Raw genomic sequence first — 27,975 nt, forward strand, 5'->3', positions numbered from 1 at the left:
GAGAGAGACTGCATAGTTTTTCACTTTGAGAGCGCCTTCCAAGTGCAGCAAGACACAGATGATCCCTGCCCTCCTCTTGAGGTTGAAGCTGCAGAGGAAGACTGCAAATTGTCCCTGGCTTTGAAATGAGCTTCAGAGGCTCTTGCCTCTCAAATTCAGCATGATGTCAGAAACTAGACCCTGCCCCCTTCAGGACAGGACTGTGACCAAGTCACATTTGCAAACATTGCAGATTTCTGATGCTATGGAAGACCAATCAATATTAATCAACTATATGTTCAAAAAGATTGATGCCCTCTAACTAATTGTCCAGGAGTGACAGCATCCCCTCCCCACCCTGCACTTATCAGGGAGCAGTGACAGGCCTGGGGCGCTTCAGCCCAACACAAAGGCAGGGAGCAACAGCAGCCCAGGAAGAGGCAGCCGGAGGCATTAGGAATGGCACAGGGCTTCGGGAGCCCAGTGCCTCAAGGGAACTTGGTGTGGCAGCTGCAGAGGCCAGGGGGAGTGGCGTGGCTGAAGAGCTGGCAGGTGGCATCAGAGAGACTGGGGGGGGGGGAAGTTGGCCATGTTGGCAGGCTGGTCACTGGGCCACCCATTCATGGGGCTTTGGAGGGAGGGGCAGAAAGAGGCTGGGAAGACACAGACCTCCTGGGAGCAGGCTGGCCTCAAAATGGGAGTCCTTAAGGCTTCCCAGAGAGGTGGGGCTCAGGGACAGGAATCCCTGGGTGGCCTCCCATTGGCAAACAAGACCAGTAGTCAGGGAATCTGAGCTTATTGGGAAGGAGACTGGAGAAACCCAGGAGGAAGGGCAAGGCCTCGACCATGGAGCATGTGGACATACTGGGCAGTGGCAAGGAAGAGGGAGAAGGGTGGAGAAGAACACCCCTCCCCCTCGCTGTACTGAGGCTTCCTCTAGAGGCTTTGCTGAGAAAAAAGGAGCCCTGGATGGCGCAGCAGTCCCAGACTCCATCCCAGAGCCCCCAGACTCAGACACCAATGTTCCTTCATTTCAGCTATTGATTAAATCTATGAAGTATTTTGGATAAATACTCTTTCCTGCTCATTTTTCTACATAAGACTGACTGTAGCAAAATAATTCAGTGTGTAAACCTGCCATCCATTCATTTAAGTACCTGGGCCCATTACCTGAAAGTAGGATTGTAGATGTAGGATGTTTTCAGACGAAGGGCTTTGCTGGTGACTGGTATGCTGAATCAGTGTTGATCACTCTTAACCAACACAGGGGGCTATTTAATCCCTGTCCAGATGGACAATGAGGATATGCACAAGTAACACAGCACCTGGAGGCAACATCTCTACCCCCAGCCCCACCTTGCCACTCTTTAGGAAACTTCAAGAGGTGGCTTCTACCAATAATGACAGACTCAGACAGAAATTAGATATGCTAAAGAAATTTTGGTAATAAAGGAAGAAGGAAAGGGAAGTGAGAAGTGAGGAAAAGCTAGAGAGAGAATAAAGGAAATCATAAGAAAACAGAGGAAGCTTGGATGAGTACTTACGAGCAGGATCTGGCCAGGCGACAGAGTCCACAGGTAGGTTTCCTCATCAAGTACATGGGCCAGCCATAAGCAGCCAATGCAAAAAGCATATAGTAACAGACCTCTTTATAGCGCAGCATCTCTTGCTGGAAGAAACAAGAGAAATAAAGTATCCTAATAGCATCACTGGAGATTTACAACGTAATTTCATCAGTTGCCAAGAAATAACAATGAAATTATTTTGGGTTTCTCTAGCAAAGAATGACTCCAACTGGGAAGGAAGTTAGTTTGGGCTTCTTTACTGGCTAAAAGTTTTTCCTAGATCTAACCATGTTTGCTTTTCACAGGTACATTATTTAACAGCAAGCCAGAGGAACCCTTACTATCACACCAGTAAAAGGAAGAAAATATGTGGCCTACGGAATCATAACTAGCCTGGCTGGAATGGTGTATTTAGAGAATCACATTTCATGACTCAAAAATGACCATGAGGGTAAGAACTAATAAGGAGCAAGAAACAGCTGATTCCAATGAATAAAAGGGAGATCTTGTGTGAGTTTGCTGTTCCAGTGCTACACTGCTCACATGGACAGTTATTTGCAGCAGCTGATAGATAACTGGAAACATTTCAGACACCTGAAAAAAAGCGACCATGAGCAAATCTGCAAAGTCACCTCCAGCTTGCAGTGCTATGGGGATTGTATACACAACTTGCTGTCTCATTTGCTTTAAAAGACTAGATGATGCTATGCTGTATTACTGAGCTTGAAAATACAGTACAGGATAATTTGTGCTGCTCATTCCAGCTTCATTGACTGGACACGCACCTGGGAGAGCTATGGAGGAACTAGTGATATAGCAGTGGCAGTGGATGGGCAAGGGGAAACAAGAATATATTGCATTTGATACTCATCAGCTTACCAAACAAAATCTGCTCCTTGCTTTAGGCAAAGGGCAAATTATATGGGTGCTCATACTCTAATTCATCTTTGATTTGTATGATTAATGTAAAAGAGTTTCCATCAGAGCTAAAACAAATGATTGATTTGGTCTGTTAAGCTAGTGTACACTGTTTAACTGTGTTCAGTTAGCATTAAGAGCTGATGACTTACTGAGTTTTTCAGATCCAGATATTTGGTGTTCCTGGTTACTGGCATTCCCGACAAGAAGGCTAGAATATCATTATTTGCCTGAAAAATCACACACACACACACACACACGTTAGAATTACTGAAATATAGTCTTGTCATTCAGCTTTAGCCTCAAAACTGAGAATAACAATCAGTAGTAGTCAGTGAACCTGTCATTGGTCATTTATGCTTGGAAATGAGCTGCATGTTCCAGGCTGAAGTACCCCACTTTGTTTTTGGAGTTCTTCATGATTACTTCTGTCTTCAGCAGACACTGTGCAGCCAGCGTACTGTTGCCTTGCGCTTCCTGGGAGTCCTTTGAACGCGACTCTAACTTTTGCTCTGGCCCCACAGTGAGGCAACCCCATGAAGAATGCCGCATTGGGGTTTCATGGTGACACCCCTGCACCGCCCACTGTTGCCTTCCCTCCCCTCCCTCTCCTTGCGGAGCCAACCTCCCACTCATGGATGCCAAGTTCACATCCCAGTAGAGACTCCAACACCCCCCACACATTTCTTTGGAACGGTGTTTCCGGGTCTGTAGGTATTCATGTGTTCCCTGGTTGTTGAACATTCCCAGGGTTTTGCAGACTAATGATTTGCTCGAGGAAACATTACTGTCTGTCATTGCACAGTGAACAAATTAATGGATAGGGAAAATCTTTTTCCCAGAGGCACATCACATTCGTACTCCTGTTTTTATTATTATTAAAAACCCACTTATGCAATATAACGAAGTGGCAATATTATGATGCATTGATACATAAAACAGAGAATCACATGTTTTGTCTTAACTGTATTTTCTTGCCACTTTTCAGTTTAGCGTTGTGTATAGAAGAAGTTGTGGCATTGGTTGTAAATGGCAGGATATACTAAAATGAATGACAGGATTGGGCTCCACAATTTAAGAAGGATGTTGACAAGTTGGAGCTTGTCCAGAGGAGGACGACCAGAATGGTCAAAGGTCTGGAATCCATGCCCTATGAGGAGAGACTTAGGGAGTTGGGTTTGTTTATAGTTTGGAGAAGAGAAGGTTGAGGGGAGACATGAGAGCCATGTTTAAATATTTGAAGGGATGTCATGTTGATGAGGGAACTAGCTTGTTCTCTGTTGCTCCAGAGACTAGGACACGGAGTAATGGATTTAAACTAATAGAAAAGCAATTCCACCTAAACATTAGGAAGAACTTCCTGACAGTGAGGGCTGTTCGATGGTGGAATGCACTGCCTCAGAGGGTGGTGGAGTCCCCATCTTTGGAGGTCTTTAAGCAGAGGCTGGATGGCTATCTGTTGGGAGTGATTTGATTGTGGGATCCTGCATGGTGAGGGGAGGGTTGGGGTCACTGGGGATGTGGGGGGAGGTAGTTGTTAATTTCCTGCATTGGGCAGGGGGTTGGACTAGATGACCCTGGTGGTCCCTTCCAACTCTATGATTCTATGATTGCCCATTAGAAACAATGGGAGAGGATGCACAGCCCATTAAAGATAATGGGAGGTGGGATTGCCCATTGACTTGCATGGGCTCCATTGAAATAGGTTACAGCACAAAAAGAGTTGCAAAGAAAATGTGGGATGTTTTTTCCATTAAGGTCTCTGAGTCTAGATACATTACTCTGGGACTGGAATTACAGCCCCCAGAGTGGAATGACGGCCACTCTGGGCACTGTCATTTCAGTCCCAGAACACTTCTGCTAGTCTCGAGGCCTGTCATTCCACTCTTGGGGGCTGTCATTCCACTCTGGGGAATGTCATTCCAGTCCTAAAGTAGTGTATCTGGTCCCAGAGACCTGAATGAAAAATCCATCCCAATTATTTTTTCCAACTCTTTTTGTGCTGTAACCTATTTCAATGGAGCCCATGCAAGTCAATGGGCAATCCTGGATCCCATTATCTTCAATGGACTGTGCAGCTTCTCCCATTGTTTCTAATGGCAATCCTGTCATTCATTTTAGTACATCCAGTGAACAGGGGAAGGGGGGGAACTTGTTGGGCTTTCTATCCTAGTCCTGGCTTTTCTAGGTCTTCAATTTGAAAAATCGCTATATCGCGTACAACACGCTAAAGAAATACAAAGGTTGTTTTCATGCAGACGTGGTGAGCTGTGGATCTCTGTACTAGTCTGGAGATGGGCTGAAACTCAGGGGTTTGCTGGCTCACATATGGAGGATGGCATCCATGTGTGTTCCATCTAAAATTATGAATACTGAGCAGTTGATGCCAGGGGTTCACGTAGTTACTATTCTCTGAGGTGTATTTGCATGTGTTGATTATCACTGTATTGATCTATCGCTGTATTTACCTTTAAAATAAAAAATACTGGTTGGAATGGTGAGATCGGGAGAGAGAGATACAGACCACCTTTCTACTTTCTCCACCAAGTATAAACATTTGTTTTCGAGGGAAGGAAGAGGGGGGGAAGCTGAGCGACACGTGCCTGTCCCGAAGGTGGAGAAAGGGGCAGGGCTTTGTAGCCCTCACCAAAGTGGGCAAACGGCTGTAGGAGGGTTACAATGAAGATAGTCCAACCCAATCGGGGCAGAGTTCTGCGCATTAGGCTTCACAAGCATAACCCCAGCCTCGGACTTTCTCCTCTTACATCAGGACCACGAATAGTTACTTTACAGGTTGAATTTAAAAAATCAGCTTTGAGCAAGTGTCAGATTCAACCCTGAATAAATGACCATTGAGTAACTTTTGTTTGGTCTCTGCCTTGATGCTTATATTACCTCCCCACCACCAGAGTTTCAGCAGCATCCTTCTTTCCATTGCTGAAAGAAGCTGACCATGGATGTTCCATCTTGTAGACAGTTACATATAAAAAAATGGAAGCTAAGCATACATATATGGCATGCTTCCAGGTACATACTCCAAACCAAACATAGTATAATCATTTGAGGCATTTGCCACTACTCTGCTTAGTAATGCCATGACATTTTTCCTAGAGTAGATGCTCAAGACAAATCAAGCAACTACGGGCTTGATATTCTGGAGAACTGCCATGGATGAATGATTTCTGCACACAGAATGCAACGTTCTCGCCTCCCCATGTAGTTAGAAATGCCACTGGACACCCCTGCCCCCCGAACAACATTTCAGAGGACATTTTGGACTTCAGGGGGAGGGGAAAATAAGAAAGTCATGATCCACAGGGTGAAATCCTTCTATACAAGGAAATGTGCCAGTGGATCCAAGCCACTGCGTGGCTAAACATGGGACCAATTTTCCACAGATTTGATAACATGTTTCATGATGCAGTAGAGCTAAAAGCATAATGTAAAAAAATCATGATTATTCCCTTTCTGATAGCAAAATGTTTCTGAAGTTTAAATCACCAAATGGGAAGCTTTGCAAACTCCAGAGTTTATTACAAAACTTCACAGACAAATAACTGGCTGTTATACAAGAATAAGGAAAAGATTTGGTGATCTTCAACAATAAAACACATCAGAACAAGTGACTCTAGGCCAGATAAGCATGCTAGTAATCTCTGTGTTTTAGAAATGAAAAAGCACTCAAAAAACATTCCATATACTCACTTCATCCAGCACTGCACTGCGTTTTGTTCTCTGCCGCTGACGTAGAAGCACTAGGCCTGCTATGATATCAGATGGGACTATGTCAAGGTCTCGAAAAAACTCAGCAAAGAGATATGCAATTTCAGAGTATGCATCCTGAAAAATCCAAGGAAGGAGAACAGTGAAAAATCAACTTAAGACAAAATGTGGGAGCAAGAAGACACCAGTCTGATGTTCAAGACTTAACTGACATCCTTCCATAAACATCTGTTTTGAAATAGGGAACCAGGTTTCACCTACTTAACTTTCTAATTTATTTGAGGTATACTATTTATAGATTCTATCTTAGAACCTTGCTAGAGGAATTTATTTATCGCGTTTGTATCCCTGTTTTCCTCCAAGATATTCAAGATGGCATTTAAAATGTTATCAGTCTTGGATACAGCAATTTGTTTATGATGAGCATAAGCCTGGCTTACTCTCAGTATCAAACACTCCTTCCCTACTGCCCTTTCCTCGCAAGCACTCACAGCCATCATTTTCTGGTTATGGAAGTCTAACTTCAATGTGTTGTGACATATAATCATGGCACCTTAAACTAGGGCTGTTGATTCGGAAAAAACCGAACCAAAAAAATACTGAATAAATGCCAATTCGGTAAATTTCGGGTTCGGGTATACCAAATCAGCAAAATCCGGGAGGTTGGCAAAGCCGAATTTGCCATTCCCGAATATCCGGCTTTCTGTGGCTCCTGCAGGGGCATTTTTGCAGGTAGAGGTCCCAAATTTTCAGGGTAGCTAGAAGGGACTCTCCTTGCAAGAACCCCCAGGTTTGGTAAAGATTGGGTCAGGGGGTCCAGAGCTATGGGGTCTGGAAGGGGTCGCCCCATCCTCCTCCACTGCAATGCATTGGAAAAGTGGCTGTGTTCAGACTCTTTAATGTGACCGTAGCAATGTATCTCAATGGGGAAGATGGGCTTTAAATGGTGGGAAAGTTCACCCTGCACCTCCATAGAGACAAAGTGTATCACATAGTATCTCTATGGAGGCACCGGGTGAGCTTTCCCACCCACCATTTAAAGCCCAGCTTCCCCACTGAGATACATTAGATCAGATTAAAGAGTCACACAGCCACTTTGCCAATGCATTTCCATGGGGGAGGATGAGGGCGACCCCTTCCACACCCCATAACGTCGGACCCCCTTACCCAATCTTCACCAAACTTGGGGGGTTTTGCAAGGAGAGTCCCTTCAAGCTGCTCTGAAAATTTGGGACCTCTACCTGCACAAACGCCCCCCTCCCCGAGCCGTGGAAAGCCGCAAATGTGTTTAAATGGCTTTAAATGGCCGAATTATTCAGGAATCCCGAATTTAAACCCAAATTCCTACCTATGCCGATATAGGGGAATTTGGGATTTCCCGAAAAAAGGCCATTTAAACCTGAATCCGAATTATACCAATTTTTTTAAAATTCAACAGTCCTACCTTAAACTGTAGTTTGTTCCTTTCCCAGTAACTGGGATTCTGCACAATGCTTTAATCCTGGTTTAGAATCCCAGTTCCAGGGGGAGAAGACGGACTTCATCAGCTCTTGGAAGCTAAGCAGGGTCAGTACTTGGAAGGGGACCACCAAGGAAGGGTCTGCAGATGAAGGCAATGGTAACCCACCTGTGCTTCCAGTTACTAGAATTCCAGTTACTAGTAAAGAGGCTGTCACAGGCCCCTCTGGAAAGGAGAAGGGGAACCAGAGGTGGAGGGTTCTAATCCCCCAGCCTCCCTGGGGCTCATTTGGCTATTGCTTGCCTCTGAAACACTAGCCTACCCACACCCATTGGGTAGCTGCTGCCACCTGTCACTTTGAGATCTGAGGCAGTCTGACAGGCCTACTTCTACCTCTCTCTGTCACGCACACTTCATTCAGTTAAACATGCAGCCTGGCTCACTTAAGAGCTGGCCTACACATAATCCAGTCCTTTTTATACCTGAGTGGGCTGGGTATGACACAGGCTCTCTTAAACAACAAATTCTATTTTTATCTGGGGAAAACAGAACAAGAAGGGAAGGCGGATGCAACTGCAGGGGAGAAATGAAGACAATGGAAGGATTTAATTCACATGGGAGAATGCATAACAGAGAAAACAGAGAAAGCTAACACAACCTGAATAAACTAGTTCCCTAGCTCAGTGGCTTACAGATCCTGTGCCATGTCAGCCTGACACAGGCCCGCCCAAAAAAGGGACCTCCTCTTTGCTTGCTTGCTCCTGGGAAAGACAAATATAACCCTCACTTCAGAGTTTTATCATTTTTCTGTGATCACACCCTCTTACATAGGTAGTTTTACAGGGTAGATGTGTTGGTCTGCAGAAGAACAGCTAGTCTGGAGTCCAGTAGCATCTTAGAGACCAACAGGTTTTTCGGGGTATGAGCTTTTGAGAGTCAAAGCTCTCTTTGTCACAAGCTCATACCTCGAAAATTCTGTTGATCTCTAAGGTGCTACTGGACTCGAAGCTAGCTGTCCTTACATAGATAGTGCACTTTTCCTGCTCCAGATAATACTAAGCTAATCAAGTGTTCCATCCTCGAGGAGAAACCCTATCCATTTATGTGGGGCTCTGTTACTGACTGGCCTGTTCCCACTTTTGCTAGAGAGGCTGCACAAAGGGACTGCCTGATTTGGGAGCTTAATTAACACAGGGACCAGGATGGGACTCGTGACAGAGGCAAATCCAAGCTTTGACAAAGCAATACAATGGAGTTGGACTGATCCAGGAAGTTTTCAAGCACTGCTCCATGCAAAGGGGAGGGATGGAGAAGTAAAGGGTTACACAAACCGAAAAATAACCCAAGTTTGAGTTTATTTATTTGTAATATATGATTATAGCAAGTGAATTATTTCAGGCTACCCACTGAATATTATGTCTAAGCAGAGATTTCAACTGGGGTCTCTCAAATCCAACATGCTATCCATTATACAATGCTGTCTAAAAGTTCTAACTAGGACAGCTTTTTGTCTCCAACAGTTGCCAGTGTGATGCCCCTGGGAAGCTCACAAGACGGTTCACAATGGAAGTAGGCATTCCCTGCTATTTGTCTACAGTATTTGTCACTCTGATGGCGAACAGTCTGAGGCACTCAGGGAGTTCCACATTTTACAAGGCAACATGTGAGTACTGAAGTGTTACACCAATGTCTTCTGCTGCAAATACATAAAGTGTGTATATGCTCAGAGGGCAAGTAACTTGCATCAGGCAGAGTGGGGGCTAGATGGGATATTGGAAATTGACATAAACCTCCGCTAATGCTCAGATGCAATGTCTACACATTGCCCTTGTGCTCTTTCAGAATCTTTCATACATGGATGCTATCCCCATGGTGCAAGTGGAACATGCCTATACTAATTTACGATGAAACATAAAACACAAGCAAAGAGACGGTTATCCCAAAGGAATATCCAAAAGGCAGAAAGTGAATCACTAAATGTAACAAACAAATCCAGAAATATATTTTAGATATAAATGTGTTTATAGTAGCATTAAAACGAATATTGATTCACAATGAGTGAGGGCTCAAATCTCAAGGTATTAGTCCACAGGAACACAGTGTATAGCCTCTGAAGAACAAAATGGAAATGGAATGCTAGAATACATGTAATATGTAACAACTTTTAAAATGCACAGTCGATTGCTGAAGTTTAATATGGAATTTGGTTCAAGATACAGTGTGGTGTAGTGGTTAAGAGTGGCGGACTCTGTTCTGGTAAACCAGGTTTGTTTCCCCACTCCTCCACCTGAAGCCTGCTGGGTGACCTTGGGCTATCCCAAGTTCACAGTTCCCTCAGAACTCTCTCAGACCCACCTATTTCACAAGGTGCCTGTTGTGGAGAGATGAAGAGATTGTGACTGTAAGCCTCTTTGGGACTCTTTAAGGTGGAATATAAAAAATAAGATAACGACCTTTAAACGGAGTTAAGTGACTGGGTAATTTGTCATCCCTTTAATTCTTCCAAGATTGTATCTTGTATTTCTGTGAATTTGCAACTTCAGCTTCTTAGGGATTTAAGCCCTTACCCACTGTTAACCAGCATTTGTTGTATCTGCAAAAGGGCAGAGGAGTATCCAATGCAGGTTAGAACCCACCACACATATAGCATCCTTGGCTCATAATGGTCTCTCATTATTTTTTACCTATCCATGCAGTATACCCAGGCAACTGTAAGAACACCGAGTGTTATATTTTCAAAGTGGAAAGAATGGATCCTACTTTTCTAAGTGCTTGCTTGTCTTGTTTCTACACCCAGTTTTTTGTTAATGTGCTGAACAAATGCCACAGGAAAAGGTCATGCAGAAAGGTTCTTGAAATGGAGGGTAAGCATTTAAGGGCAAGTACAGACATAAAACAGAACCATGAGTGCACCAGACTACAAAGGGTCTGACAGACCACATTCAAGATAAGAGTTCATGAAGTTCCAAGAGACATTACCTGAAACAGAGTTACTAATGATCTGGCCAATTCTCATAGTGCAATGATCTGAGAAGATCTGAATTTGACTGGCCATAAATAATTTACACTCTGATGGAAAAGATAGTTGCTACTTACTGACTGGGAATCTTTTGTTCGAGTGCAGCAAAGGAAAACCTTAAGCCGTCGAGTCCAGCTGCTAGCCTGTCCCTCCTCTAAACGGTGCCTAGAATAAGCAGATGGAAAGATTATAAATGAACAGTGGATACACAGCATCTGCTCAGAAGGAAACCAAAAGAAACACAAAAACAGCACTGACAGAGTGCCTATTACAGAGATTAATCCTAACAAAGGATAAATATATCAACAAATTCTGCACTACAACCTCAGAAATGATATAGATACATACATGTATGGTTCTGGAAATATAATGTTTGCAAAGTAGCATCTAACAGCCCTAGAAATTATGGGTGTGCAAATTTAATGAATGCTACTACTTCTTCAGCTTTCAATAGACCTACAGCCAATAATGATGCCACCGAAGTTTGGAATGGGAGAATTTCCAAACATTCCTCCTTTAAAAGGAGGAGACGCTCACCATCATTAGTAGCCAGAAATATTATTCAGGACAGGAGAAGAGACTGATGGTCTAATCACAAACAGAGTTACACTCCTTTAAATCCACTGAAGTGGTCTGGAAGGGAGTAACTATTATGAGTGCACTGTAAGAGTACAGTGCAGGCCAATACACTGTGTGTGTGTGTGTGTGTGTGTGTGTGTGTGTGTGTGTGTGTATGTGTGTGTGTAAAGTGCCTTCAAGTCGCAGCCGACTTATGGCGACCCCTTTTTTTAAAGTGTTTTCATGGCAAGAGACTAACAGAGGTGGTGTGATAGTGCCTTCCTCTGGACAGCAACCCTGGCCTTCCTTGGTGGTCTCCCATCCAAATACTAACCAGGGCTGACCCTGCTTAGCTTCTGAGATCTGACGAGATCAGTCTAGCCTGGGCCAATATAAAACAGCAAAACCCAAGCAGTCTTGATATAATTGCAGTTATTTAATTTTATAATTTTAAACAAAATTAAACATTAACAATCTTTAAAAACTACTTTATCCCCAAGTTCATCAGCAACCGCAATGACTTTGTACTCACTAGTTACAGGAGTGAAAGCTAGCAGCACTTTTACTTCTTACTGTGAAGCTGGAGATAAAAATTGTCTGCATATATATTGTTATATCTCCATAAGTTAAAAAAGGACTCAAGAGGATATAAATGTGTTTATAATAGCATTAAAATGAATATTGATTCACAATGAGTGAGGGCTCAAATCTCAAGGTATTAAAGTCCACAGGAGCACAATGTATAGCCTCTGAAGAACAAAATGGCAATGGAATGCTGGAATACATGTAATATGTAACAACTTTTAAAATGCACATTAGATTGCTGAAGTTTTATATGGAATTTGGCTCAAGGTAAGCAAACATGAAACTGAGAAAAAAATCTAAAACATTCTTGAGGGTGCAAGACCCTTGAGGATCCCTTCTATCATGGCTATGGTTTTATCTCTCAAGCTTCTAAAGCTTATAGGCCTCATGTGTCAGATTACTGCTGTAATAAAGATTAATCTAGAAACAGAATTTCCAAGACTAATATTAAATATCACCTTATAAAAGTTTTTAGGGAAAAAAACTCGTCAAGGGTTTTCTACTAGATTTACCAAACTTTGATCTTTGCAGAAATGACTGGCCGTAGACTTTTGTTTTTTCTAGATAACACCAAACAACTTCATCCCTGTTCAATAAAAAGTCCTGTAATCATATGCTTTATTTAAATAATATATTATTTTCATGGTCTTATAGATGGCTTTAAAAGAGGATTTGATATAGTCATGGAGGATAAGTCTACAAATGGCTACTAGCCAAGATGACTACAGGGAACCATCATGTCCACAGGCAGTAAAGCTGTGACTATAACTGATAAGAAGCAACATTATGGGAAGGCCCTGGTCTTTATGTACTGTTTGTCGGCCTTCTACAGCAACTGTTTTACCACTTTGTGAAACAGGGTACTGAACTAGATAGTCTACTGGTCTGTTTCAGCAGAGTACCTCTTACATTCTTACAGGTCTCTATTGCAACTCCTATTGCAATGATGCATAAAGAATGAAGAACTACAAAAGAAAACATGGCTGAAGGTGAAAAGGAGGCATCTGAAACAAGGCCCCTGAAAAAATGAACTCATTTAACTATATGTTGAGAGAGAAACTTTACATTTCTGCATAACAAAAACATAGACCAAATACTTTCAGTTACTAGTCTTGATTTAGAGAAGTGGAAATCACAGGCAATCAGCACCCCCCACAACAGCAGCCTCACAAACTGTTTCATCACATACTTCTTTTTAAATAGATTGCAGCAGCAGTACAGAAAAACTGATGCTTCATGCAAAAGAGGAAAAGCAGTTAATCACGAAACAAGTCAATAAAAATAGCTCCTGGGTTACAAACACACACAGTGTACCCAATTCTAGACTCACACTTCCTTGCAGAGTTGTTCCAGTGCTACCCTACCTCAGGTTATATGTCCTCAGGTTGCGTTGCCTCCTCTTTGTGGCTCGTAATTTCACAAAAGTGCGTCCCGTTGGGTCAAAGACACATAGGACAGTGATGCAAACGCTCAGAATGACGACCCAGTTGCAGACAACCATTCCTAGTGAAATACCACAGAAATATTAAAAAACGTAGTGCAGAAGCAGACATGGCTTACCTGTTAAATTTGTTTTATGAACATGGCTGTTCTATAGCAATGAAGTTTATTCTACATGATGTTCACCAGCTAAAGCAAAGGCCATTCTTATGTACATTTTCTGATTGCTTGATAGATTCAAAGGCTATTTAAAAATGTCAACAGCAAATAGAATTGAGTTAAAGGATTTAGGGAGGTTCGTGTGTGTGTGCACACACATGTATATGTATGTGTTTGTATGTGTGTATAGGCACACTAAAAACATATACAAGCAGAAAAACCATGAAGAATCACAAGAGGGAGTAATAATTTGTAATTCGCACCAGATCAAAAAGCCAAAAGGGGTCTTTTGGGGTCTTTTATTCTATTTGGTTTTAATTTGTGATGTTTTAACTGTTTGAGGTAAAAGAAAAGTCAGGGTACAAATTAAAAAATCTCCCTTTCCAGGATTCTGTAAGATCTCAGGGGCTTGAGCAGCTAATTTTCCCTCCCTTCTTTTTCCCTTCTCTCAACATTCTGTGCTCCTAGAGCATATTTAGTTCTTGTGCACTGGGAGTGAGGGGAACATTATACAAGTAGAAAAATTCATACAAAAAGCCTCACATACACACCCAAAGTGACACTCTTGGCAGTCACGTCATTGCAGGAACTGTAGTACTGAGTTAGCCAAACAATGCCCACAATAGCATAGACAAACTCAATCACCAGGATGGCTGAAACAATAAGAACATAATGCACAATGGAGCAGCGTTATTCCAACAAAAGAATACCTCATTTCACAGGATGTCAGAGACAGGCAGCCTAATGGCCATGTTGCTGTCAATCCCACCATAGTCTTTCTTATCAGCAATCCTCAGGCAGTGAGAAAAATACCCATTTCAAACTGTTATTTCACTCCAAGCAAAATCAACTTGTTTCCAAACAAGTTAAATGTAACACCCTCTTTTCTAGCAGAAGACGTTCTGAAAATGAAATTTAGACCGTTTTTACAGTAATGCTCAAGGTATAAATCCAGATCCAACCCATTTAACATCATGCCAAATAAGTATTCTCCTAAGAATATGGACATGTTTAACACTAGCAATATAAGACATACACGTATATGGTTCTACCCATACATGGGTATGTCTTACATTGTGGCATTCCAACTGCTCTGAATATTGACTAATTTTGCCAATTACCAAGAAGAGAAATTGACCTCAAAAAGCTCGTCTGGCAAATCTGAAATAGATTTATCCCTTCCCCTGTTTTTACCTAAGTCTGAATGAGGCACTTGGTGTGGTTTACTTTCTCAAAGGCTAGATGGCAGGATCTTGCACCCAAAGCAGAGCAAGGGGCAACTAAGACACAACACTGCAAAATAATAACAACCCTCTTGTATATCTAATTCATATAACATAATTATTAAGTAGCATACTCATTGCTTATTGTATTAATTTTAATTGCCAAATGTTAAAAAAAGTTAACATAAGTTACATACAACATTTCAGAGACTGAAGGTGATATTGTAGAGCTATCAAGAAACAGAGCTATGCATGTTCATTTCTTCTATTATTCCATAGTTGAAAGTCAACCCATTTCTTTTTCACATTACCTCATGCAAATAAGTCAAAACTAGCTCCCAGAAGTGTGACCAGAATTGCTGCAATACATGTGTGTGTGTGTGTGTGTGTGTGTGTGTGTGTGTGTTAAGTTCCATCAAGTCACTTTCGGCTGATGGCAACCCTATAAATGAATGATCTACAAAATGTCCAATCGTTCACAGCCTTGTTCAGGTCTTGCAAACTGAGGTCCATGGCTTCCTTGATTGAGTCAATCCATCTCATGTTAGGTCTTCATCTTTTTCTGCTGCCTTCAACTTTTCCTAGCATTACTGTCTTTTCCAGTGACTCTTGTCTTCTCAGAATGTGACCTAAGTATGATAGCCTCAGTTTAGCCATTTTAGCTTCTAAGAAGTCAGTTTAGTCATTTTAGCTTCTAAGAAGAGTTCAGGCTTCATTTGATGCAGAACCCACTTATTTGTCTTTTTGGCGGTCCACAGTATCTGTAAAACTCTCCTCCAACACCACTTTCAAATTAATTATCTTTCTTCCTGTCTGCTTTCTTCATCGTCCAACTTTTACACCCATACATAGTACTGGGGAATACTATGGCATGAATTATCTCACTCAGAAGCAACACATCCTTACATTTAAGTATCTTTTCTAGCTCCTTCATGGCTGCCCTTCCCAGACTCAATCTTCTTCTGATTTCTTGGTTGCAGTCTTCCTTTTGGTTGATGGTGGAGCCAAGGAATACAAAATCTTGAACAATTTCAATTTCTTCATCGTCAAATTTAAAGTTGTGTAATTTCCCAGTAGTCATTACTTTTGTCTTCTTGATGTTAAACTGTAATCCTGCTCTGGCACTTTCTACTTTAACCTTCAGTAGTAGTTGTTTCAAGTCTTCACTATTTTCTGCCAGTAATGTCATCCGCATATCTCACATTGTTAATGTTCCTTCCACCAATATTTGCTCTACTTTCATCTAATCTAATCCAGCTTTCCTTATGATATGTTCTACATATAGACTGCAGAGATAGGGAACATGTGTTTAGGGATTCACTACTGCAAGCACCTTCTGGATAGCATTCATGATGAATAACATACTTCATTACTGCCAACTCGGTGCCTGAAGCAGTGTGAGAAATGTTCTTCAGCAGTTTGTTTTAATTAATTAATTTTGAGTACTCCTTTAAAAAGAAGAAGAAACTCCCCATGGCTCATTTTATAAACACGCTGCCATTCAATTAAATTTTCTGTGTCTTTCTTTTCTCCTGGCTTATTTTGGTTTTCCTTAGGAGTGAAATTGGCTACTATTCCCCAAAGGACACCCCCCACTGTGACCCCAATTACATTGGTACAGTTATGAAACAACCATTGCTGGATCAGACTAACTGACTCAACAGTGGTAAGTCCATCCTAATGCTCCTAGCAAATCACTGTCCATATACAGCCAAAGTTCAGTCAGAGCCGTTTTCTTGCAATAAATGTGTAACAGTCACTCAAGCACTTTACAGAGAAGGCTATTTATTCCCCTTTGAGTGAATACTTGTTTTGTGAGGATAACATCAGTACTCAATCTTCAATATTGTATTACTGCAGAAAAGCAATTCTAATGTTGCTGCAAGGAATGTGCCTGCACATGTCCCATGGGCTTTTATGGGACAGCACCTCATTTTATCAATGATGAGGGAACCTGACAGTTGAGTAATAACACACGCTTTTAAATAAATTAAATAAATAATAAGAGACAGCATTCCTTTCCTGGAACCACCCCATTTTATGAATGTTAAAGGGACTATTCTTCTTTACTTATTTAAAACACAGGGACATTCATTTAGCCTGCTGGCAACAGGGAAATGACCAACACTTGCAAGGCTATTCTCTCTAATGTTCACAGAAGTGATATCTTAAAGGCATGGGGAGGGGAATATTATAAGCCCTGATGCAGTGAAACCTTTACATGCACAGCTGTGTATACAAACTTTTCTTTCTGAACACTATTAGGACGCAACATATATAAAAAAATTCTTTAGAAAAGGGAGAATAGCAAAAAAAGAAAAAGAAAACATAGGAAGGGGAGCACTCATCAGGGGAAAAAACGTATTACACACAGAAAGCTTCATGTGAAGTTTTCTAGAGTGGGACAGGGATGTTGTGTGCTCTCTTCCCCCTTCAACTCCACTTAGCCTGAATTCTCAGGCTAAGCTTCTTTGGGGAGGCTGAAGTATGTGAAAGAAATGGAAAGAGTAAACTTTACTGCCTTCATTAAGCAATCAGTAAAGCAATAACAAATCTCTTCATAAAGAATTTTCCCAGGCTATAAGATGTAAGATGAGAAGGAGGTACTAGGTTACTTTATATTTGAAACTGGTTCAGCATCCTTGCTGGGACAATGCTTTTTAAAAAAAAAACAAATTCTAATAAAAACTTTGCCCCAAACCAAGATTACCAAAAAGTTAGGGAGGATGAGATCTATTTTCAAGTACATTATAGTATGTATGAAAGGCCAGTTGAAAACACTGTGGGACAGCAGTGCCCATTCCATTGTTGCGTGACATTTCTTTGCAGATATAGATGTATTGAAGAGGACTGCATGAAGAAATGATGCAACCTTCCAAGGATGAAGTGGATCCCATTTGCATATCATAGATGAGAGACAGGCCTTTGGATATTCAGTGGACACACATGGGGAACAAGAAGAGAAACACTGTTCAGTTCCTAGGCACTTGGGTATATATACATTAATGCATACATTTCTCTTTCACTAATTTTTATAAGTGAAGTTTCAGGCAAGAGAGAGGAGGGTAGTTTGTTTTACCTACCATGTTTGCTCTTTTTATGCAGAAGGGCAAGGCAAATTTAGTTATTACTAACAGTAATAAATGTACATCTCTGTCTCAGTAATGAAGAAGAATGAAAGAGTTGCTGGGAAGGCAACAAATGCAGTAATTTGTAAACTACTTAACGGGGCAAGGAGAAGGTGGCAAGGATCCAAAAAATTTAGATGGTCAAAAGTTCAGAAGCACAAGAGAGCTCTTTACACAGGGTAAAGTGATGTAGACCTCATAGAGGCATCTGGCAAACATAAACCACATTCACAAGGGGATCTTAAGTAGACCGCAGCATTCCCACATCTGTAAAACAAATGAAACTACAATGATGATTAGAACGGCTCTCTTAAAAAACAGCTCTCTCCAACCTGTCTATTTAACACCATGCATAGGAGATCCATCCATGGCAATGCCCTTGGATAAGAAGTCCTTTAAGTTAACGGGGGCTGAGTGTTCTTATTTTACAGGAGGGGTTAAAGGAATGAGTTTTAGGGTCTGTGTCAGTTTACCAGTGTGCCAAAGGGAGAATCCTTTGAGAGTGCGACAGATGGCTGCATTAAGGTCAAATATTTATAAAGTCCACTGGCCATTGCCTCTTACCAAGTCTGACATACAGCACATACTGCATCGAATCCCGAGGTTCTGTGTACAGGATGCTGCCACGCATGCTGAGCCAGATGATTGCGACTTCTGCGATCATGCAGCTGAGCAAAATACCCAGATAGCCTCTGCCATGGTCCACCAAATTAAGAGAGCAGGTCTCATTGGGATTGTATACCAGTCCGAAGAGCACCACGGAAAGAATTATGAACCTGCCATACACAAGCAACACATAGTTACCAAAAATAGTCTTTTGCGAGACATCATTCTTTCTCCTCGATAAGCCTTGATTTACCACATTCGTGACTGAATAACATTGGAGGTAAGGAGAGGGCAGTCTTGTCAATATTTAAATTGCAAGCCTTTAGGAAGGGCCTCTTCTTTAATTTCTCTGACGTACTTTATTTATTTTAAGCACTACACAAACAAGGAATTATTGTGTAAACATCCCCAACTTTATACATTTAAATGAAATAAAATGTTGCCTATGAAAGCTTATACAAGATAAACCAGCTCGTCTCTAAGGTATCCCAGCATTTTAAATATTTCATTTACAATGCAATTATTTTGCTGCCCCTTGTCAAATAAATATGATGGAGTTTCCAAACATAGCCATCAACAGAATATCACCCACGTTACTATATGCAGCTCGCGGATTTCTCAGATCATAGGCAAGTATCACATTTACCCAACAGCAAAGCTATGTTCCATTAATGTCATCCATTTATTTGCAGTATACATTTAAGTCTTGCTCTGATAGTACAATGGTGATGGTTTGCTAATGAGGATTTTTCCACCCACACACAGATTTCTGGATGACATCCCAGAACACACTCTGTGTTCCTTTGCATCCACAGAGGCTGCAATACCTTTTGACAGATCTATCCAGTTTTCCATCACAGAAATGGGAAGCATACTCAAAGATTACATATTTCTGTACATGCTTTCAGTACTCACACAAGAGCTGGAGAAAATGTAGCAAGGTCATGCTATTGTAATCCTATATTAGGATTGCTAACATAATGATACACACATTATCTGAGAGCATGTCTATACTGCAAAGGAAGCACAATTAAACTATTATGAGTTTCCCGGCTTTCACAAATTCATTTGCCACGGCCAAGTACCCATGATCCTCTAAGGGGACGCTCATCGACATGCACATCCCCTCCAACTGAGTTCTCCATTAATTACTTATCCTAATGCATTGTTTATTGAATGTCCCATCTGTTGATTGTATTGACTCACACTGTAATCCGCCTTGAGTCTGTGCAAAAGCCAGATGATAAATAATGTAAATAAATAAATTAATTTACCACCCCCACCCCCAAAATGCTGGCAGCTTAAATCCCATTAAAGGTCTTCACAAATAACCTTACAACGCCTCTTAAAAACTTCTAAAGATAGCAATCTCCTCAGGGAGCCTGATGCAAGCCAATATAGATAGCAATATAGATAGCAATATAGAAAGCCAATATAGATAGCAATATAGATAGCAATCTCCTCAGGGAGCCAGATGAAAGCCAATATAGAAAAGGATTGGGCTCTAATTGGTGCCAAGCAGGTCACTGAAAGAAGGGGTAAAACTAGAAGGTGGTAACCAGAAGACCATAGTTACTGCGCACACTCACATCACACAGAACTTTGGGGCAGACAGAAACAGTACAACAGACATGTGCTGCTCCTGCCTGCGCCAAAGCCCAACATAATACGTACGCGTCCTCTTTCCCCCGTTCACGTTCTCTGGCACTTACAAATGATTGGAGGGAAGATGGTAATGATACATTATAACTTGCTACTAAGTCAAGCCAGTGCTTGTAGAGCTTTATGGTTTCTCCACATGGAACATACGGAATCCTGAAGGAGGTTAGGAGACTGCTCAAAATGCTAGAATACGTAGAGTTCCTCAAATTGGCTTAAAACTAGTTCATCGGTGAATAATGTAAGCTTTTTTTTTACATTATTCAGAGACACTAATTGTAGGCAGCCCAATCAATACAGGAGTTGAAGGCTCCCTTCCTTTCCATGAGCCACAGTCTAGAGGTGCCACAAGGCTAGGTTCTGTTTGTACATTCCCAGGTAGCATTCATGTCAGCAGGTACTGCTTATCAACATGGATTGCTGTGTCAACTGCAGTCACTTGTGAAGGACAACTTGGCCACTGTCACACATGATAACCTCCAGGCAGAGGTAATGCACTTTACACAGATGTATCTTTAAAGTCAATTCAGAAACTTCAATTGATGCAAACCATAAGTAGGATCATACTATATCTATACTCAAAGAACTGCCCTAGCTCTCAATTTGTTTTTGGAACAATGCAATTCAAAGCACTGATTTTGACCCCTAAAACACACAGTAGTCTGGGTCAAGGATAATTTTGAGACCACTTGCTCCCATATGAGTCTGTCTGTGCATGAAGATCAGCTGAACAGGCCTTGGTTGTTGGATGCTAGATTTGGATGGATGGAAGGGTCTCCTTGGCAGTGGCCCTGATGTTATTGTTCTCCTGTCCTAAAGGAGTCTGTCAGGCCCATTCTACCTTAAAAAATAAAAAGGCTTCTTTTTCAATGTCTTTGAACAGGTGGTGGAATGGTTTTAGTTTTAAATGATTTGCTAGCTTCTGAGAGCTTATGAGTATGCCTAAGGGTCATTTTATTGTGATTTCTTTGTTATTTTATTTCCTGTAATTATCTTAGTGTTATGGTTGCAGCATTTCAAGTGTTTTAGGTGATTTGGGGCTGACTTATTGGCTTCATTGTTTTTGAAAACCGCCCTGAGGGCTATGCAAAACCACTTGGTGAAATGTAAACAAATAAATCAATAAATCAGCATAAGGTCTAGGTGTGTCTTGAAGACAGCTCCTTCTTTATCATGGGAGGCATACAGTTGCATGTGAACACACACATTTGAAAGTAAAGGTGCTCTCCCGCTCACCACGCTATATCCATAACAACTATTAAAAAACTGTGTATACTTGAAGGCAAGAGTTTTGATTGTTTGGAACAGAAGACTTGAACAGCTGGCATATTATTCATTTCCTCCCATAATTCCACACCTGATTTGTAGTAATTTGGGAAGAGGCCATGGCTCAATGGCAAAACATCTGCTTTGTATGCAGAAGGTCCCAGGTTCAGTTCCTGCCATCTCTAGTGAAAAGGACTGGGAAGTGGGTGATGTGAATGACCTCTGCTTGAGACCCTGGAGAGCAGCTGCCATCCACCGTAAACAATACTGACTTTGATAATCCAGTGGACTGACTCAGTGAAAGGCAGCTTCATGTTTTCATACGTTTGCTAACATATGGAAACTGTGGGTGGTGCAGCATGCAGCAACCCACCTCTTGAGAATATCAACAACACGTCAGACTTTAATATTTGCACTGAGTCCCTCTTTGTTGCCCAGACATATTAGAAGAATTTAAACCCTGCACACCCAAATAATCCTTACCTTATGTCTTGTGGCTATCTCTAACAGCTAATAAACACACCAAGTTCAGCATATTCTCTGTGCCCCATGTCCATATAAAGAAGTTCATGGGAGAAGACTTTTTACTGACTACTGCCCAATTGTATAATTTCTTCCTCCTGGAGCCTCATGCATCCATTCCCCACATACACATATGAGTCTTTAGCACAGGGATGTATAAAAATGTAGCAATCTGAATTGCACTTTCCATGCAGGGAAGAACACTAGCAGTCACCAGAAATGGAAGTATCAGAGCAAAACTAAACCACTGCTCATCAGCATATTCACTGAAGCTTTCTTCTCAGGTATATGTTTTTACTTACCAAGTGGTATGAAGGAGAAAGAGGAAGATGGCTGGCAAAACAAGGTCATCACTGCCTACAGACCAGCGGCGACGGAACACCACAATCCCTGGCATGGCTAGTGGGTCTGAGGAGGATCACTGGGCACAATACTCACCTTCTGTAACAGAAGTACAAATACCAATTAAACCAGCTGTTTCTGACCATCCCAGTAAGAGGGTTAGGCCTCACAACTACTTCATTTGCTCTTCCTTGACAACAGAACTCTTGATGACATTTCGTGCAGTGTTATCACTTTTTAAAAATCAATCCTGCCCTTCCTTCAGGAAACTCATCATACCAAACATGGGGATCATCCCATTCCCCCACCCCCACAAAGCAACCTTTCGGTAGGTTCATCTGCAAGAAAGTGACTGGCCCAAAATCATCCAGGGAGGGTTACAGCTAAATGGAAATTTCAACGGAAGGCTCCCCATTCCAAGTCTAACAATCTAGCTAGCCACTGCACCACACTGGTTCTCTCTTTCTCAGTCCATGATCATAAAACAAAGGAAGTGTCCAGACAGAAGACTTAGAAGTGAGAGCATAGAGCAGCCACTGCCCTAGTGTACATATATATTCATTTTTTTCCAACCCATCAGTCTCTGATTAAACTATTTATTTTGGTTTTTATACAATTTCAAGCTATGTCCTGAAAAAAGCCAAAACTATTTTCCAGAGCCTAGAGACCTCACACTACAATACATGTGCTAGCTTTCAAGATGCCCCTAGTCTAACTGTTGCTTTTCTGGCAGCACATTACTAAACCAACTCTTCTGGAATTTCCCACCTGGTTGAAATAAATTCCTGGACTCTCTTGATACCTTGACTTAGTGCTATAGGTGCATTTTTTTGTGTTGCAAAAAACCATTATAAATATAAAGAGTAGCATGCTTACAGAGGGATTAGCCAAAAACAGGTGTACAATCCATGCTGAGTGTAATTATTGCTTGCTGGATTCTAATTCACAAGATTAGCTAGAATCGTATTACAAAATTCTATAATGGTAAGTGATCTCTTTCTGGGCAAATATGGAAGCTTTTACTTACTTAGTAGTTTGGTGGTTTACATGCAATCCTATACCCCAGTGCCCAGTGTGCATCCAGCTATTCTTCTGTAGAAATGATAACTTGATAGGCCAAACAGGGCTCCTATGCTTATGAAAGTTGCTTAATGCAAAATTAAGTGATAGGGAAAAGATGTACATGTTACCCTGCTGTCCGTCTTGTAATGCTGAAAGTCTGAGGAGCCTTGCTCAGACAAGAAAGTTGGTTAATCATTATCATCGGACTTGGCAGCAGTATCCATTCTTTCTGCAGTGTTTCTCTGTGTGTCTTTCTGTCCTAACAGCAGTTGTTTACAAGCTGCCTGTGTATATCGGAGGACTTGAACCTCCATCTGCTGGGATCCCTAGTGTGTGTGAATTATATGTTTCTGTTGTCTGTACTACAGTGGTTTGCACTGATGAAGCTCTATGATGTTCCTGTGGTTTCTAAGTTGCAATCTGTGTAATGAAACAGGGTGACATCGTATATATTATTTCTATACTACACACAGTAGTATATACTTCCCTCATTGCTCAAAGCTCTTTATAATAAAAGCAAGATTAAAAGCCAACCAGAAACCTGACATATTAAAACACTAACACAACTAAACCCCAGCCAGGAAAAAGTCCACCTAAACAATACAGCCTTACACTGTCATCTGAACTGAATTAGACGAGGCAGACCCTAGTTCAGCTAGCATCCCTTTCCATAAGGCGCAGTTGCTACAGCAAATATTCTTGCCCTGGCAGTCACAGATCTTACCACCTTTTAGAAAGGATGAGAGAGCAAACCTCATAAGGATCTTAAGATCTATCCAGACTCACATGAGGAGAGGCAGTCTCTCAAGTATGTGGCACCCAGACCGTAAAGGGTTTCAAAGTCAAACACAGCATCTTGAAGCAAACAGATAACCAGTGCAGTTGCTATAACACTACAATCGTATGGGTAGTCCAACTAACCCGTTAATAAATGGACTGCATTCTGGAACAGAACAGTAGAGGTGCAACCCACACAGTGGATGAGTATCGTTTGGATGGCTATGGTATGAGCTGCAGAAGAGTACTTCCAACAAATTGAGCCCCTTTCGTGGGTGGGGGGCCCACAGTTTGTACCTTTCCCCCTTCACACTTCAAACATTTTTGAAGAGCACCATTTTTAAGGCAAAGGCCTTAAAGCCACAGGGGGAAAGAAAGAACAGTGTCATTTTTGTTTTCTTACAGACAAATATGATGAAGAAATGACCTTACTTCACCCTAGTGAAAGAACTGAGGGAAGGTGCTCTTCCATGCGTAGATGCTAAAAAGGTGGGAAATATTCCTGAGGGGCATAAATCTTTAGCTTTGTTATTCTCCATGGCTGGCAGACGCCTGCACAAGCCCAATTCTCCTGTGGGACTGACTGCACAGCCACCACGAAGATATATGTAACATCTTCATATATAACTGCCAAACCACCTTCTTCGCCTGTGAAAGATACTGTGGTGCAACCAGAAAGGGCAGGGAACACTAGAAAAAACTGCTGATGTTGGTTATCCAAGACTGACATATATGCTATTGATGCAGTAATGATACAAGTTCTTATGAAAGGATACCTAGATGTCTGCAAGGTATTCTAGTCAGATTACAGAATTTGCCAAAAAGGACTGGCAATTACATCTATGTCTACAATGCATATCTGAGTAATTTTAGCCTAAAGCAGGAAGTATACAGCCTAAAAACCTAGTATCAGCTTCCTTGTGATTGCAGTTCAATGTTTATCTCAACATTTTTAATTAATTGATACTACAGACTACTCTTCTCTGATACATAGATTTTCCTGGTTTACATGTGGTAACTACAACTCTGAGAGTAAAAAAAGGGAAAGCCTCCTGCTGGTTCAATTAGTCATGGAGAATGCCAGGAATTTTCTTTGACCTCATAGTTTTCTGCATCTTTCTCTTCTTTTCTCCTCTTTTCTCTTGTTGGAGTCTACAATGTAAGTAATCCCCCACAAAGTCCACTCTCTTGGCATATGTAAAAACTTTACTTGTATATTCACAAAGCTACACACATGTGCCAACTGTAACTAAACAATGAACAATGATAGCACAATCCAGCACTTCACAGGTTTTTTTGCCTTCGCCATAAGATTGGGCTTTGATAGAGAGAGAACGAACAGTGGTGCTGTTTTGATAGCCCCAAGAATACACTATATGTTATTTTCAATTACATTCTTCAGGAAATCCAGAAGAATGTTTTTGCCTATCTCTTCCAGCTTGCATAGTTAGCAATTCACTGTTTAGCAGAGTTCTGGTTGTCAAGTATTAAGGGACAAACTACACAAGACTTTTTAATATGTCGGGGTGGAGTTATTTCTCCCTTTCTACTGTAGTACGTGAACACAGTAGTGCACATGCAGTTCCAAATAACTCCCCTCCATGAACCCAAGCCAAACTGGATTCCTCAAGAGTTTTAAATGGATGTTCCCCATAGCTGCTGTATGGCTACAGGAAAAGTGAGCTGGGTCAGGAGATACTGGACACGACTAATTAAAAACATGTCGGTTGGCCCCTAGTTTGTGCTGTTTTCCGTGCAAGGGTTCAGTTTCTATAATCTGAGACAGCTTTGCCTTTGCCAGTTTATTTGCATTTAGTAATCTTGTTTATGATTCATTCTGAAGATCCTCCACGATTGAAATGGGTAATGATTTTATATCTCTGATATGTATTTGATACCCATCTTGTATGATGCATATAAAGTCCAGGACAGAAGAGCCCGATCTACAAACAATTCATGTTCCTCTATATGCTCAGAAGATCAGAAAGTTATACAGGCTCGGTGCACGTCATGCAAAATCATGGTTTCATTTAACTATGTTTAGAAATACTAACCAAACTCAGGCCACTCCACTAACGATGGTTTGTTAGGGTATTCTTGGATAATTAACTGAAGTTAGTTTCAACTTTAGTGTCACATGATGTATAAATGTGGACATCCTGGATTAATACTTGTTTGTTCCTTGACTGTGCCTTTCCCACAATGCAAGCTGGAATATCAGTGTGTCTGTGGGGGGAGGCAGAGAAAACAGCAAAGCCAATGAAGTCTGCATTTCTTGAAAGACTGTTTGCGAACCAAATCCTACTTTCACAAGCTAACAATGCATTCCTGAGCCGCGCCGGCATCCAGAGCAAAAACCCTTTAGGAGGCCGGGAAGGGCCCGCACTGGCGTCCCCCCCCCCCCACACCGATGTCCAGGCAACTTATGCCGCCATTAGAAGCCCACATGCCAGCTGGAAGGCCTGGATGCTGGTCGCAGCTGCTGCCATGGCAGCACTGCCCCGGGACGCTGACGGGCCTTCCGGCGGCATCCAAATGGCAGCAAAGGCCGCACCAGCGTTCTGGGAGGCATTCCCGGGGTGTTCCGCCGCTGGCCTGGGGCGGGGCCACCTTTAGGCAGCCTCCAAAGCCCTTTCAGGCCAGGAACACCCCTTTTTATTTTTGGCGAGATAAAAGGTGGCATATGAGGGTTGCACGGATTTTTTGCACCGAAACCTCCTTTGGAGGCAGTGCAGCCTGCGTTGCCTCCTAAGCCTGGCGCAGGCATACAGCTCAGGAATGCACTGTAACCATAGCTGAAATAAACCATAGTGTTGTGTTATGTCTGCACCAAGCCATATAGAGAACAAACAATCAGAAAATTAAGGTAGGACATTTCTGTCATACCTAAAATCCCAGGCTTGCAGGAAGGATTTGCCATGGAAGCCTCAGAGAGCAAGAGGTTTTGTTTTTAGTTTTTTACTGGGGTTTGTAAAGGGCTAGGAGAATGACTAGTGGGAATACCTCATGGACAGACGTTAGTATGAAACTCAAAGGCTATTATTGCTGCTTCTGTAAGGACTGCTGTTTAACCAGATTCAACCAGACATAGGGAAAGATTGAATGGTTCACTGCCCCAAGTACAGCAATCATACAATATTTTTCTCCAAAGTGTCTTCTTTGGTGACTAAAGAAAAAGTTCAAAAATTCTACCTGTGATATGAAAGTCACATCAGTACGGAAGTTGTGCATATATTCCTTTTCTCAATTAAAAAAACGTTTTTTTCCCCTGCAACCCACTGTGTAACTGTAGAGATGATGTAAGAGACCGCTCTATTAATCAGGCCCAAATACAGTTTGCATAGCAGCGCCATTCATTTAATTTCAGTGTCTAAGGGACCTATTCTCAATGCTCTTACAACAAACAGCAGCTGTGGTTTTCAGTCCCTCCTGCTTACTTACAGGCACAGCTGCCATGGGCATATATGCTCAATGTATATGCTAAAGTCAAAATATATTAAGATTAAAATATAAATTATAACATAAATTATAATTAAAATCCTTATGAGCTTTCAAGAGTTCAAACACTCCTGGTAAAATGACCTGAAAGCTAAGGATAACCAGAATCTTCCAACAGCCATACTACAGACACTCAAATTAACTCATATCAGATAATACAAACACTGTATTTAAAAAATTGCTGGTACTCTAAGTTCCACTGCTAATACTACATAGCAAATAATAGTATTTATTAATTTTAAACTTAAGGCTCCTCCCAGAAAAAGTATGATTCCTTTTCAGCTTTTGGCCCCGAATATCACTGGAACCAGTTATTTCCCTCCTGCTTCCCTTTTTTCAAGGCCATCAACTCCTGTACAAGTAGTCTTTCCTACAGTTCGGCCAATGGATTTCAAATTCTGTCCTGGGACATGATTGCTATAATACTTCAGACGTCAGAGAAGGTTATTCTTGTCTGTATCAAGTTCCTTCCCTCTGTATGACCCGG

At 41.6% G+C, this 27,975-nt stretch overlaps 1 protein-coding gene across 1 annotated transcript in view; it reads right to left on the reverse strand.

The window, feature by feature from the left end:
- The window catches only part of DAGLA (diacylglycerol lipase alpha), a 45,550-nt gene extending 23,329 nt beyond the window's left edge, over positions 1-22,221 (reverse strand). The window contains exons 1-8 of the mRNA XM_056851300.1: positions 22,112-22,221; positions 18,321-18,532; positions 13,957-14,058; positions 13,171-13,309; positions 10,741-10,828; positions 6,168-6,302; positions 2,615-2,692; positions 1,524-1,648 (exon numbers count right to left, since the gene is read on the reverse strand). Of these exons, the coding sequence (XP_056707278.1) occupies positions 1,524-1,648; positions 2,615-2,692; positions 6,168-6,302; positions 10,741-10,828; positions 13,171-13,309; positions 13,957-14,058; positions 18,321-18,532; positions 22,112-22,206 (974 nt within the window). The 5' untranslated portion in view covers positions 22,207-22,221. The remainder of the gene's footprint in view (positions 1-1,523; positions 1,649-2,614; positions 2,693-6,167; positions 6,303-10,740; positions 10,829-13,170; positions 13,310-13,956; positions 14,059-18,320; positions 18,533-22,111) is intronic.
- Positions 22,222-27,975: the final 5,754 nt, after the last annotated feature.

The sequence above is a fragment of the Euleptes europaea genome, chromosome 6, assembly GCF_029931775.1.
Source record: "Euleptes europaea isolate rEulEur1 chromosome 6, rEulEur1.hap1, whole genome shotgun sequence".
Classification (NCBI taxonomy): domain Eukaryota; kingdom Metazoa; phylum Chordata; class Lepidosauria; order Squamata; family Sphaerodactylidae; genus Euleptes; species Euleptes europaea.